The sequence below is a fragment of the Phoenix dactylifera genome, chromosome 5, assembly GCF_051530095.1.
Source record: "Phoenix dactylifera cultivar Ajwa chromosome 5, Ajwa_hap1_PhDact_Kaust_v1.1, whole genome shotgun sequence".
Taxonomy (NCBI): Eukaryota; Viridiplantae; Streptophyta; class Magnoliopsida; order Arecales; family Arecaceae; genus Phoenix; species Phoenix dactylifera.
This window is the reverse complement of record NC_143194.1, coordinates 24,312,931-24,326,572: the sequence shown is the minus strand read 5'-3', so window position 1 is coordinate 24,326,572 and position 13,642 is coordinate 24,312,931. Positions and strand designations below refer to the sequence as shown.

The window sequence follows — 13,642 nt, the reverse complement described above, 5'->3', positions numbered from 1 at the left end:
ATGTCGATGTTCTTGTATTTTCTGTTAATGGGAGGATAGAAAAGAAAAAATAAGAACCATATCTTCCGAGAAGAATGACCCAAAAGCAAGAGTGCACGTACATATTAGTTCGGTTTGGAGCTAAACCCAAAACTAAACCGATTAAAACCGGTTTTCTAAATCAAAACCGAACTCGAACCGACCACTACAAAAATCTCTTAAAATCGATCCAAAAATTCAACTATGTTTGGTTCGATTTATCAAACTGATATTCAATTGATTGGACTAAGTTTAAATATATAAAATATATTATATATTAAAAAATATAAGAAAAAATTTTAATTTTTGAAATTTATATATATGGATATATATGGGTTGGGCATAAAAAAATTCTAATCAAAATTGAATTGATTTTTTTCTGATTCAAAATTTTCTCAAATCAAAATCAAACTAAATAAAAATATTTGATATAAATCGAGCAAAAAGACCGTCATGACCGGTTTTTTTGCAACATCCCCACCCGGAAGGGGTTTTCGGCTCAGATTTAACGATGGCCTTCCAGGACACGCAGAAAAGAGGAATTGGGCCTGGCTTAGACTCTAATTCCCACTCTAGAAAGGAAAATCGTTTGACGCCACGGTTAACCCCACTTCCGCTCCCCTTGCCGCAGTCCTTCCTCCGTCTGTCACCAGCCATGAATTCCGCTCCCTCGAAACTCTACTCCGGTAAGTCCTCTCCTGCCCCTCCCTTCCTCTCTATCTTTCTCTCTCTAATCCCTTGCCCCTTTATAAAACTACAGACGATGTCAGCCTGGTCGTCGTCCTCCTCGACACCAACCCCTTCTTCTGGGCCGCCGGCGCTGGCGGCGGCAACACCTCCCCGCACCATCCCGCTGCCACCCTCCCTTTTGCCAAATTCCTCAACCATGTGAGCTCTCTTTTTCTCCCCAATCATTGTAATCTAATCAAAACCCCCAAAACCTGATCCCAATAATCAATGTTTTTAAGGTTATTCCATTCTTGAACTCCGTTCTCCTCCTCAACCAACTCAACCAAGTGGTCCTCATCGCCACCGGAGTCAATTCCTGCGGCTATATCTACGACTCGGCGGGCGGAGGGTCCCATGGCGGGAACGTGCCCGCCGTGTGCTCCGAGATTCTTCGCAGGCTGGAGGAGTTCGTGGCCAAGGATCGGCGGCTTGGGAAGGGTCCTGATAGGGTGGTCGTCGGCGGTGTCTCTTCTCTGCTCTCGGGATCGCTCTCCCTAGCTCTATGCTGTATCCTCGATAGTTTTCTACTTTGGAAATCATGTCTTGTTGCATGAATTTTTGGGATTTAGGAAATTTTGTTGGCGCCTAATACTGGGAATTAGATATTCAGAGGGTTTTCCGATCTGGAGCACTCCATCCGCAGCCACGAGTAAGTATCCCATTTATTTGTCCAGCGAATTCTTGTGCTTACTGTAATTGTCTGCTCATAAGTTTGTTTGTTGTTGAAAATATAAATATTATAATCCGAAGAGCAACTTATGATGATGATGTTTGGAAGTTGTATATTTGCTAGAAATTTAATGGATTAATTGAGGGTCCAGTAATAGCTCCGGGGGAGTGGAAAGCAGTACAGGTTGAGGCTGAACACCTCATGCTTCATGTAAACTAGGTTGTTAATATCCTTGAGACTGAAAGGACTCTATTTATATGATCATGAGTTTTGATTAATATATGATGGTTCTGTTAGCACTCTCTGTTGTGGTGTAGAATAACCCATAGCACAGGTTCGGTTGACATATGGTCACATTGGCCAGACTTCGTTTGGAAACAAAAGCTAGGGAGAGGGTTTTACACTCATAACTGAAGTTTGTTAAGGGATCACCTATTCATCGTTTTCTGTATGCGCCAATATTGTTTTGTGCACTTGTATATCTAAAGGGCCATATTATTCTTCACATGTGGGACCCCATTCAAAATTTGAAGGGTGGAATAGTTCTTATGCCAACAAGCTATGTGGAGACTCTAAGTTGATGAGCATAATATTAACTGTATTATATGAAGTAGACCTTTCCTTAGTTGTTCATTACATCAAGAGTGCTATAGATGTAATAATCGTGGCATAATTCCTTTAATGCATATATGTATGAAAATCCAGTCAAAATCTGTCCATCACCTTGACTACAATGGAATCTAGATTTTCTAGTTTGATCAGTATTAAACTTTGTAGTATGTCATAGGACCATGGCTGAAAAAACATGTGTCTTGGTCTCAGTTAGCTCACCAACCTATGAATTGACTTGGTAACTCATGCAAGATCAACTTGGTGGCTCATTCGAGTTATGTATATCTGGATGACTGATGTAATTATAAAGTAAAAGCGTAAAATTATATATAACATTATATTGACTTGTGATACATTCTTTGATCAAAGATGACAATTCAACTACTAATTTAAAGCTTTATAACTAAGTCCTCATCATATATCCTGGTCATGCCAAAAATAATGAGGAACAGATTAAAAAAGTACTTATTTTACATTCATAATGACGACCAGAGACATAACCTATTGGCAGAGAGTAACATTTTGAATATAATAACATGCACCATTATTGTAATTTAGTGAATCAAATCACTGTATAGGTCATCATTTACTTATAAAGATAAGAAATTTCAAATATGAAGGAAGCCTAACAACCACCTTATCATTTAAGTTATAAACGTACCGAGTGACAAATTGTTACCTATACGAAGAAAAGCTATTGAAGAATGTAACGTGATGAACATTTGACATTTATAAGAAAATGATGTTAGTGAAGGGCATACATGCTTGGCTCGGCAAGTTAGTGAACTCGTTATGACTTGCTTATGTCAAAAAAAAGTTGCTTCAACCTTGACCAAGTTAGAAGTATCATTTAACTACAAAAGAAATGTGGCTTGGATAAGCATCTTGATTTGCTGAGTCATTCAAGTTGGCAGACCTGAGTAGATTCAACTTTGCGTTATATTTCTTTTTCTGAACCTAGCTGAGTCACATGTAACTTTGATACCCAAACCTGGGATATGGTTACATGAGTTATCATTTAAGCAAGAAGGAAATGTGGCTTGGATAAGCCTCTTGATTTGCTGAGTAATTGAAGTTTTGGCAGGCCTGAGTAGATTCAACTTTGCATTGTATTTCTTTGTCTGAACCTAGCTGAGCTACATGTAACTTTGATACCCTAACCCAGGATGTGGTTACATGAGAGTCATTTTTCAGGCATTACTCAAGGCTGAAGGAGCAAACTTCAATGCTGAAACTAATGATGCTAGTGCTTTCCTTATTGAGATGTATCTTAATGCGGCTATTCTACCTTTGTCTTGCATAAACTTAATTTTAGTATATGACGTCCAATTATGCCAATTATGTGCAAGTTTTTGTGGTTTTACCATTGAAAATCTGCTTCTTTATACTCTTTTTACATAAACTTTTCTGATCCTTCTCATATGCTAGTAAAATACCTAAAACAATGTCCATTAACTTGCAAGACATACAATTTTGCGGTTGGTGAAATATTAAATTAACATCACGAGACAGATTTTATGTCTGCAGGCATCTCCAGATGGACCAGAACAGTATGTTTCCTTTGCAGTTTGATTCCGTCATATGTAACTTCATATACTTGGTTTGAAGTCTGAAACGGTGAATGGACAGATATGTTGCAGTAATGAATGCAATATTCTCAGCACAGCGTTCCATGGTATTCTTTGCAAACGTCTAAATTTATTATCTATTCTCATTTAAGTATTTGAATTGTTTGCCCTCTTAAAATGTCAAAATGATCTAAGCAAATATCTTATTACCCTCAAGCAGTTTTACGAATCATGTGGGATTTATTTGGAATCGTCCCCCCCTCCCCCCCCTCTCTTTCTCTCTCTCTCCAACATCTGGTATATATCTTTATGATGATAAAGATTGGTCCTTTAAGGTTTGTTGGTGTCAATACTTTCTTGAGGTAAGCCGTAGCCAAATATTTCCTTAAATTGTAATGGTGAATCATGCACACACACTTTCCTTGGAGAGGTGGAGCTGAGAGGGATTTCCATGATAAACTCTTCGGGCTTGTTTGGATTTTCATATAAGATTTGACTAAAAATCCTGCAGGATTTATTGGATTGGGCTGCCCATTTAAGCATGGTTCTATCAACCAAATACCTTCCAAGTTCCAACCCAACTTTTGTGGGAAGAAAAAAGACCTTCATGGATCATTTTTCTTGTTGTAGCCTAAAGGTTGGGATTTGGGGAGGCCCTTAGAAGATGCGAGCTAGTTAAGCCAATAGGTTGGTTTCCTACAGAATTTTCAGCCCAATCATGTAGGAATATCCAAAAAGACCCTTATAATATAACATAACCTAGTGCAGTATACATATTAGAACTTGTAGTTTTGTACCGACAAAGAATTTAACTCACAAACTCCTGAGAAGCATCATGGACGAGTTTTTTGGACTTACATCCTTTTAAATACTTCCTTTTTGTTACCTTTTTATGTTGTCATGATTTTGCCTCCATACTCTGCATTTACAATGGGATTTCTTTTATTCATTGTAATTATGGAATTTTTTTTTTGAATTTCTCAGGTTCCTATTGATTCATGTGTTATAGGGGTTCAGCACTCTGCTTTCTTGCAACAGGTGATGTGCAGATCATGAATTAACTCTAGTTTATAACTCTGATGTTTTTTTAGCAGATTGTCTCGGGTTTCACCTTTATTTTTTAGCATAAATTATTAAAATAAATCCATTTTTCAGGCTTCATATATTACTGGTGGGGTTTATCTGAAGCCCCAACAACTAGATGGCTTATTTCAATACCTTGCAGTAAGTTTTTATTTTTATTTTTATTTTTTTGATTTGACCTGATACTACAAACACTGTTTTTATCATGAAGAAATTCCTGCCCTTTGTTTAGTAGATAATTGATATGCATAATTTCTGGACTTGATGTTCATTAATTGGACGATATTTTTGTTTCTCTTAATTTCAAAATATTGGCATGCTATTACTGGTTTGCAGGTAAAGTTGATTGAATGCAATATCTTTTAGCTATTTGTGACTTACAAGGTTGGGACATGGTCTCAAGATATTTGTTGAAGTAGAGAAGATAGCTACTCTATAACTCCTTAAGAGAAAAGAGAGTAGATAAATACAGTTGATGAGATTAATTTTGAACTAATTACTCCACTTTACCTAAATTTACTTCTATCAACTCAATGCACTGCTGTTCTATTTTGACTACAAAATAATTAGTATTACCTTAGTTTCCTGTAAATATGGAATTGGTCTTAAAGAAGTTGAAGTGAAAATGAAGTAATGAACTATGTACTAGTTTGGGTTTTGATACACCTTCCCATTGCAAAGTATGTATTTAAAACTAGATCATCTGATAAGTGATCAGGTGGTTCTTGAATATCTTTTATTGAGCAATACAGAGCTGTGTGCAACCACCAGGGTTTATCTCTCCCAGGAGCAAGTTCTTAGGAGAGGGGTGCCAACCAGCATAAAGCTGGTTGGCCAGGTGGTTCTTGAATATCGTTAATGAGAAGCTAATGGTTGGTGGAAGAATGGAAAAAGGCTGAAGGCATAGTAGGAAATGCTAGTCTGCAACGCATTTTCTGTATCGACATCAAAACATCAGCAACAGTTGGTAAGGCATGGGCCTATCCAACAACCATTACTAATTCTATAGCTCAATCCCACTGTAGATTGCTTTTGTTTGAAACCGTTACAGCAGAAACACAAGCTTTGGACCAGTTCTAAATTTCCATACATCTTCTTATTGATATTTTTAAATGGAATGAATCTGTGATTATAACAGATCTTCTGATATATGATCTGAATCTATGATTTAAATCAATCCAGCCAGTAATATTATGCAAAAGTATTTAAGTTGCAAAATATTGACATGCTGTCAGTGTGACAAGGACTCTCGTCTTAGATAAGATCAACTTTTTAGCTAGTGATAGATAGATCTGCAGAGCATTCTAATCATAAATTCTTTTATTAATCCCTCTGCACCTGAAATTTTATGGTCAAAACTTTAAAAGATGGCGAAGTAAAGTGCAATATTGGCTGGTTACCTTGAACCCTTTCTTGGTTGTCTCTTTACCTGGTCCAAAGCTTTAACAGACTGAGCCTGGTGCTTCTTTTGCTTGGGAAAAATCTTGAGAAAAAAGAACCATAACTGTGTGAGAAAATTTCAAATTTGCTTTGTGATCAACAATGACATTAATTTCCACTGCACTTCAGCTTCAGAGCTTTGGAAAGGTCTTGATAGAAAATGCAGCATAGCAGATGTTGGACAAACATGTACCTGATTAGTTTTAATTGAAAATACATAATGGTGCTTGGTTTTATCATAATGTGAAAGCAAGGATTGAGGAGCTGAAGCTGGTGCTTCTCTCAGTCAACAGTCAGCACAGTGCATGCCCTGGCACGTCCACTTGTCAACACATGGTATGTATGACATGCATCAGGCATGGCATAGCACAGCTGGTGCAGATGTCTAAACATATATTTTACAGTGTCTGCCACAGTATATTTTTTATCAATAGCTTCCCAAATCCCAAAGCCCTCATGCTGAAGTATGGCAGAAATAACTGTCGCACATTCACCACCAAGCTTAGTCAATATATTCCCTACATACTCATAGTTTTCTTAGTTTTCCACCAATTTTAGGAAGCAGCAGGCTCAGCCTCCTCAGGGTGTGGACCAGGCTCAGGGATATCCAGAAGAAGTTTAAAGATATTTAGCTAGTATTCTTTTTACCTTTCTATCTTTTAAAGTTTTGACCATGAAAACTTTCAGAAGGGGTCATCAGAAGTAATTTTGCGCCACTGAACTATCCCATATCTTTAGGTAATAATTACTATTACTTTGTTTCTATGTGTTTTCAAGATTTGATAAAAGTCATCTTCTTCTTTCTTTTTAACCGACCAGCTAACCTGTTAGAGAGACAAAATATATTATGTATTTTCTTTTCTTTTTTTCTTTTTTCTTATGCTGTGTTTCTCATGTGCTTCATAACTTTGCAATTTTATTATTTTTTTTTTTGCATATTCCCCTGATTTTCCATATTCAATTTTTCTATATAATACCTAAAAATGAACAAAGGTAAAACAAAAACAAGAAAAAACCAACTAGTTGGGAATATGCCGTAGTCCTAGACCTAGGATTCTCTCTTCCTATAAGATAAAGTTACATTTCTACTTGTCGCCAATTGCAAACCGTTTATAAATTTAAGCAAGGTTTTAAATCCCATGGGACAAGACTGTCCCGGTTTTCCTATGGAATGGGACGACGCGCCGTGGTCCTGCGTGTTCCCAATACTTGGGATAGGAGGTGTCTAAAGATGTGTCGATTGGGATACTAAGACAATGGCGGGATGGTCCTATTCCGACACTTGGGATGGTACCCTATCTCGGTATCCCGCGGGACGTCTTGCCGGGACTTGAGTCCTTGGTTTTAAGTTTATGCTTTTTTAATTCATTTGGTTAGCACAAGGATAAACATACACAGCAAGACTTGTCCTATGAATTAGGGTAAGGTATCCACTTTGCCATTTTTTCCAACCTAAGGCCATTTTCTCAAAAAGTTAATGCGTGATATAAAAAAAAATTTCTATTGCTTTTCTTTTACAAATAGCAGATGTGTAACCCATTTTTGTACTTGTTTCATAGTTGCAAATAATCAGTTGCCATTCTCCGTATGTATGCTACTCTATTGTATCAGTTGTGATTTGAATAATCCTGGATCAGTATGCAAAATCTCATTTCACTGTTGATGACTGTTCATGAGTTTTGTATTTTATTACCTTTTATGAAAATATACAGGCAGTATTTGCAACTGATTTGCAATCACGCAACTTTTTACAACTTCCTAAGCCTGCAGGAGTGGACTTCCGTGCCTCGTATGTTCTTTTCCACTTTTTTATTCATCTTCATCTCCTTCTGCTTACTGATTTTCCATGCATATACGTTATAACTCATACTTTTTTGGGACTTTGGTGTTTGATGGGAAAAAGATGAGAATTTGTACTAGAACTAGCTTGGACATGCATAGTAGAGAAAAGAGAAAGTTAAATAAATACTAGCATATATTTGTTGATTTGTCCACATCCACAGAGGAAGATAAGTGCCTTCAACTTATCTCCAGCAATAATCTTAGGATAAGAGGCTAAATTTGTCTTGGTACTTTTACCAATGAATTAACACAAACCACTCACCGAACTCTAATCATTTTTTGGAGATGAAATTTGCTGTTCTTATGTCAATTACCTTACATGCGTGCATGCACTGCTTTCTGAACCTTCTCAAGTAATTGTCTATATTCTTGAATTTCTAATCCATTCATCTGACGGTTGTGGTTCTTGCAGTTGTTTCTGCCACAAAAAGACCATTGACATGGGGTACGTGTGTTCTGTTTGTTTGTCAATATTCTGCAAACACCACAAGAAGTGTTCTACCTGTGGGTGAGTGGAACTTCCATGAAACCATTAAAATTTCAAAAATCATCCTTAACCTACCCTAGTTTATTCTTTTCAAGTTGCTTTATACTTTGAGTTGTAATTTCTGGCTATTGTGTTCGTTATTCCATGCTTGTGTTTCCAGGTTTTGTTATGCATAGCTGAATTGTAGAATCATGACATTATGTTGGAACGGTTTCTTTGACTTATATTATAATTGCAATATAGGCTGGATCTGACACATTCTTGATATGCAACATGCAATACAATATGTATGAATCATCACCATCCTAATCTTGTATAGCTATGACTTCTTCTTCTTCTTTTTTTTTTTTTTTTTTTTTTGGGGGGGGGGGGGGGGGGGCGCAATTTGCTAGGTGTATCATATTTTGTATAGGCAATTGGATAACTCAGCCAGCATGAGTCTGTAATTTGGATTCTTGATAGTCTGTGAAAGCCATCAAGATATCAATCTTATGTTGCAATATGATTTGTTACATAAGGAATAATAGGGCCATGAAGATGTGTTGGTCTTCCTTAATCTATTCTATGGGATTCCTTTTTTGTGTAAGTTGAATATTTATTATTATAGCCTCCTAGTTTGGCTATTGTTTAGTTTTGTTGTGAAATCGGCTATCATGGAAGTATGATGCATATTTCTGCTTACTTAGGTCATCCAACTTGAAGTTACATGCTATGGACACATGAGATAATTTGCTAATGATGTTTGGCAAATGTCTAATGTAGCTTGCATAACTGTCATTGTGACAATGTAATTGGTCTCACATTGATCGTATGCCGAGAAGATCTTGGATACTTAAGTAAGGCCAAGACTAGCCTTTTTGGGTGAGTTCTTGGATTTTTATCAAGAAGAATTGGAGCGGACCTTACTTGACCCATGTGCACTAGGGGACACTGCACGACACCCCTTTTTAGGCTAACCACTAGCCATTTGTAGTTCGTGATTCTAGTTGGACCCTTGGCCTCACAAGGATGCCAGGGCTTAAATAGGGAGAGCTAGTGAGGACTCCTATGAGTGTTTGTAATCCCACATCGTTTGTATGCTTGAAGGATCTTGAGTGCTTAAGTGGGGCTACGGATCCCAAATAATTTCTAGCTAGCCGATCTTGGGTTACAGAAAATATAATGGCTCGACCTATACATATCATATCATAATTATGATCATCAAAACTTTTCCCAACTATTTGGAGCTGGTTTTATGGATCCGACCTATGCATAGAAAAATGTAAATGTATGTAGATACGTGCGCATGTGTAAAAAATGTATGAAAAAATGAACCAATCTGCCGAGGTTCTAAGTACATTCAAGCATCATTTTTCGTAGATGTGCTTTGAAGACTAACTAGACTTTTGGGTTTTAGTATATAAGAATTTATAAAATTTTAAGCTTCGAGAAATACCTTAGCATTTGAAAGTTGGAATTTTGAGTTGGAGCCAAAAAAAAAAATGGGTGTTTTGAATTAAAGTTGGGAAATCACCGTAATTTTTGAGGAATTGGAGTTTTTAATTGCTTTTATTAAATTCCAATGGGCTGCTTCCTTATTTAGATGTAATGCTTTACGTGCTCATTAATCTATCCCACATTACCTGGCACTTCCCTGACCTAACTGACCTAGTGGAGCCCAACATACTCGAACCACCCTAACCTAGAACAACCTAGCGGGCCCACCTTCTAAACCACTGTTCCAACTCTATAAATAGGGCTAATGTGTGGTCACCAAGGGAGGGGAAAAGAATGGATGGGTTTCAAGAGAGAGGAAAAGGAGAAGAGAAAGGGAAGATAAGAAGCCTTAAGAAGAATCTTGATGACTTCTAAGATGAATAGCTGCTTCATGTTCTTGAATTTTTGTGCTTTAAATCTGGAGTATTTAATTTCCTTATAAGTAAACCTCTTTTTTTTGGTACATCATAAGCAAGCCTTTCTCTGTGCCTTTGAAGTTAAGATTTGGTTAATATTTCTGTTTCGTATGAGCTTGTGCCTTCTTTTGAATTTCTAAACTAAGACTGTCTTTCACAAGCTATGATTTCCTTTTTAAGTAACTCTTCTACGTCCCGAATTAATTTGTACTTTTGGAGGTGCTATCAAAGCCAATTCCAAACCTGATTATTTTTTTAACCCAGAAAACAATATTTTTTAAAAAAAATCAACCCCAAGATTTTGTGTTTAATAGTCTAAACCACAGCCTTTTCCAAAATCATGGATTCCCTTGTAGGTGACACTCCCATGCTTTTAAAGACTAAGGTTTTAAGATTTGTTTTCTGTTTTTTGAATCTTTTTATCTGTTTTAAGTTTATGCATGGTTTTGAATTTCAAAATTGTGCGATCCTTTACAAAATTTATGTTTTCCCTGTAAGTGACTTCTCCATGCTTTTTGGATCAAAGTTTCTAAGGTTTGTCTTGCATTGCCAGGAATCTAAGTCACTTTTTGAAACTCAGGTTTCTTTGAATTCTAGACTGCTATCGACCAGGTTTTCAAACTTTTTCATAAGGATTTTGGCTTCTTCCATGGTCCTTTGCTACCTCAAATACATGTTTTAGCTTTTATGTAAAATCATGCAATTGTATGTGCCTTCTAATTGATCTTGTTGAACTCATATTCGATGCGAGATTCTATCCTCTTTGGAACCTCTTCCACATGTTTCTTTCTATTGAAGCTTTTTAGTAAATGTTTCATTTGATATTTCTGAGAAGATTTTTAAATATAAAACAAAATGCCATAATCGAAGAATGCTATTGGAGCCCTAGCCACGTAGCATATGAGTGGCTTCACGCGATTTATCAAAGAGGAATTTTTGGTTGTGGTATTTTTGGCTTCACTTGCATTTCCAATGAGTATGGACCCTAGCCAGGCTGTATACAGTGAGTGGCCTCACTCGATATCGGTAAGAAACCTCTGGCTAGGTGATATATGGACCCTTTCCCTAGCACAGGCTCTATGACTTAAATGGGGTGAGCGTGTGAGGTCCCATGCATGTATGTGTTTAATCCCACGTAGATTGTGTTGGGAAGATATTGGGTACTTAAACAACGCCAAGAACTCTGAAATAACCGCTGGCTGTTCTTCTCGGGTGAGGTTCTGGGTTATTACATATAGTGCTACTGAAATTCTGTTATTGAGGCCATTTCAGCTTCTAGTATTCTTCTGACGCATCCTATGTCTCCTTTTCTTTTTTTGTTTCAGTAATGATCTGCATATTCTTAGAATGCACTTAGGTTTTATATTGTAGGAGACCTAAGTGTAGACAATTTTAACTATTTTTTTTAATATTTAGTTTCTTAAATTTTGCAAACTATGCAAGATCTTGTAGATCAGAATTATGTTCATGAAGTATCACAAAATAATTGAAGTTCAGATATCTTTTCTTTTTTAAACAGAAGTTCACATTTCTTAAAGGTCTTTTTTTTGTTGTAATGTGATTGCATGTATCTGGTGTATAGGAATCTTCCCAAATAACATATTTAATTTTAAATCCGTGTCGAATCTATTTTTCTAGCTTGCCCTTTTATTCTAGTTTTTGTTCTATAATCGATATTTTATGTTTTTCTTAATCATTTTTAATGTTTTGTAAAAGGTTTTGCTACCCAATGAAACTGTAAATAATACAATTACCCAAATAATACATTATAATCCAAAATGATATTTTTATTTCCAATTATTGATATTGATTTTTTTTTCTAACTTTTTTTTTCTTTCTTCACAGTCAAAAGCTCTGACTTGAACCCGTTTTCTTGAAACTAATGCAACTAGTAGAGCTGACACTGATTTTGTCTGGCCAAAAGCAAGTTGAAACTGAGTTTTGAAACTGGATAACAAGCCTAGAGCAATGTTAGCTACTTTAAAGGTGCTCAGTCAACTTAGAATCTGATTCAATATAGTAATCGAGTTGAACTCCCTGCCATACTGAGCACCGAAGATTCAAAGACACAATAATGCAATGAGTAAATCCTTCAGCCCTTGTAGATTCCCGAGAGTTTATCTGTGGCGAAATAAAACTAAACTAAAATACTTTTTTTTTGCTCGGCATATCTTAACAGGTAGTGTTAATATCAAGTAATACCTCAATAGCTGCTTTCTCGCTCGTGAATTGTGATATCAAGAGATGTAGAAAATTATTTGAAAATTGTTTTGTCTGCATAGATGAGCCATATGTACTGGATTGAAGCAGCAGCATGCCTTAATTATCTTACCATGAACACACCTTAGATCCTGCTTCTGCTCTGTTTATCTTTCAACCACCCTGGATAGGGCGTGTGTGAAAACCTGACCTCAAAATTGATCACACTAAATCAAGGGTTGTCAGGTGATACCCCTTTCTTTGTTGTGAGGCTGCTCACCAAAACTGTCCGAATTGTTTTTAAACTTTTAGTTATTCTTACTCAGTATAATTAATAAGATATAGTCAATTTGATCGTTTATCACCGCTGTAGTTAAATACCATGCATTGCATATTGCTTTTCCTTTGTGTCATCGCTGTAGTAGGTATTTCCTTTTGGTCTTTAGCCATATTGTGCATTGATATGACTAACCATTTTTGTTGGCATGATGCAGGTCAGAGTTCAATCAATCCCCTCCTGATGCCAGCGCAACATCAGATAGAAAGAGAAAAGTTTCAGAGGTCTGACCATAAGCATATGGCCTAATTTCTGCCTTCCATTTCGGGTGTCGGTCGAGTTTATTCCCATGTTCAAGACATTATGATCCCCTTCCTCGAGGCTATCTGTATCGTTTCTTGAACATCCATCCTGATGACTTCTGGCAGATCACAAAAACTTAATTTTCGATTAGCATTATTTTTCCCTTTCCAATGACTTCAGGGATGTACAGGCTGAACTGCTAGTATATGAGCCTTCATTTCATAGAGCATTTAAAAATTGCAACTGGTTCTTTGAAATTTTATACTCAATTAGGATAGCTGCATGTAAGGGGAAATGGGTGAATGCGAACTTGAGAAAAGAACTCGAAAGCATGACCTATTAGCAGAGTAGACAATGGACCTGTAAATAGAATTCGTTAGGTGAGAGGCACAGAAAATAGAATGCCGCCGATGCCGCCGGTAGATCCAGGTGGACAGCGGGGGGGTCAGCCTCCATAGTGCAGTTCGGGGGCGGCACCGTGAGATGTTGCTCGGGTGAAGGCGGTGTTGCAGCGGCTTTTTT

At 36.9% G+C, this 13,642-nt stretch overlaps 1 protein-coding gene across 2 annotated transcripts; it reads left to right on the top strand.

Moving 5' to 3' along the window:
* Positions 1–554: 554 nt before the first annotated feature.
* On the top strand, positions 555–13,357 carry LOC103716019 (basal transcription factor complex subunit-like protein). 2 transcript variants are annotated; one of them, XM_026808079.3, is made up of 11 exons: positions 555–704; positions 779–906; positions 987–1,254; positions 1,350–1,396; positions 3,557–3,579; positions 3,659–3,704; positions 4,582–4,635; positions 4,753–4,821; positions 7,833–7,909; positions 8,375–8,470; positions 13,035–13,357. In XM_026808079.3, the coding sequence occupies exons 1-11, from the start codon at positions 674–676 to the stop codon at positions 13,105–13,107; spliced, it is 912 nt and encodes a 303-aa protein (XP_026663880.2). In that variant the 5' UTR covers positions 555–673; the 3' UTR covers positions 13,108–13,357. The 2 variants fall into 2 exon arrangements, with proteins under 2 accessions (XP_026663880.2, XP_026663879.2); XM_026808078.3 differs by having other exon boundaries at positions 3,542–3,579.
* Positions 13,358–13,642: the final 285 nt, after the last annotated feature.

What these genes read in the sequence shown, in the direction of transcription:
- LOC103716019 (XM_026808078.3), top strand. Translation starts at nt 674, where the DNA reads ATGAATTCCGCTCCCTCGAAACTCTACTCCG. An exon ending in TTGCCAAATTCCTCAACCAT is followed by an intron (nt 907 to 986) that starts GTGAGCTCTCTT and finishes AATGTTTTTAAG; the next exon opens with GTTATTCCATTCTTGAACTC. An exon ending in AAGAAGTGTTCTACCTGTGG is followed by an intron (nt 8,471 to 13,034) that starts GTGAGTGGAACT and finishes GGCATGATGCAG; the next exon opens with GTCAGAGTTCAATCAATCCC.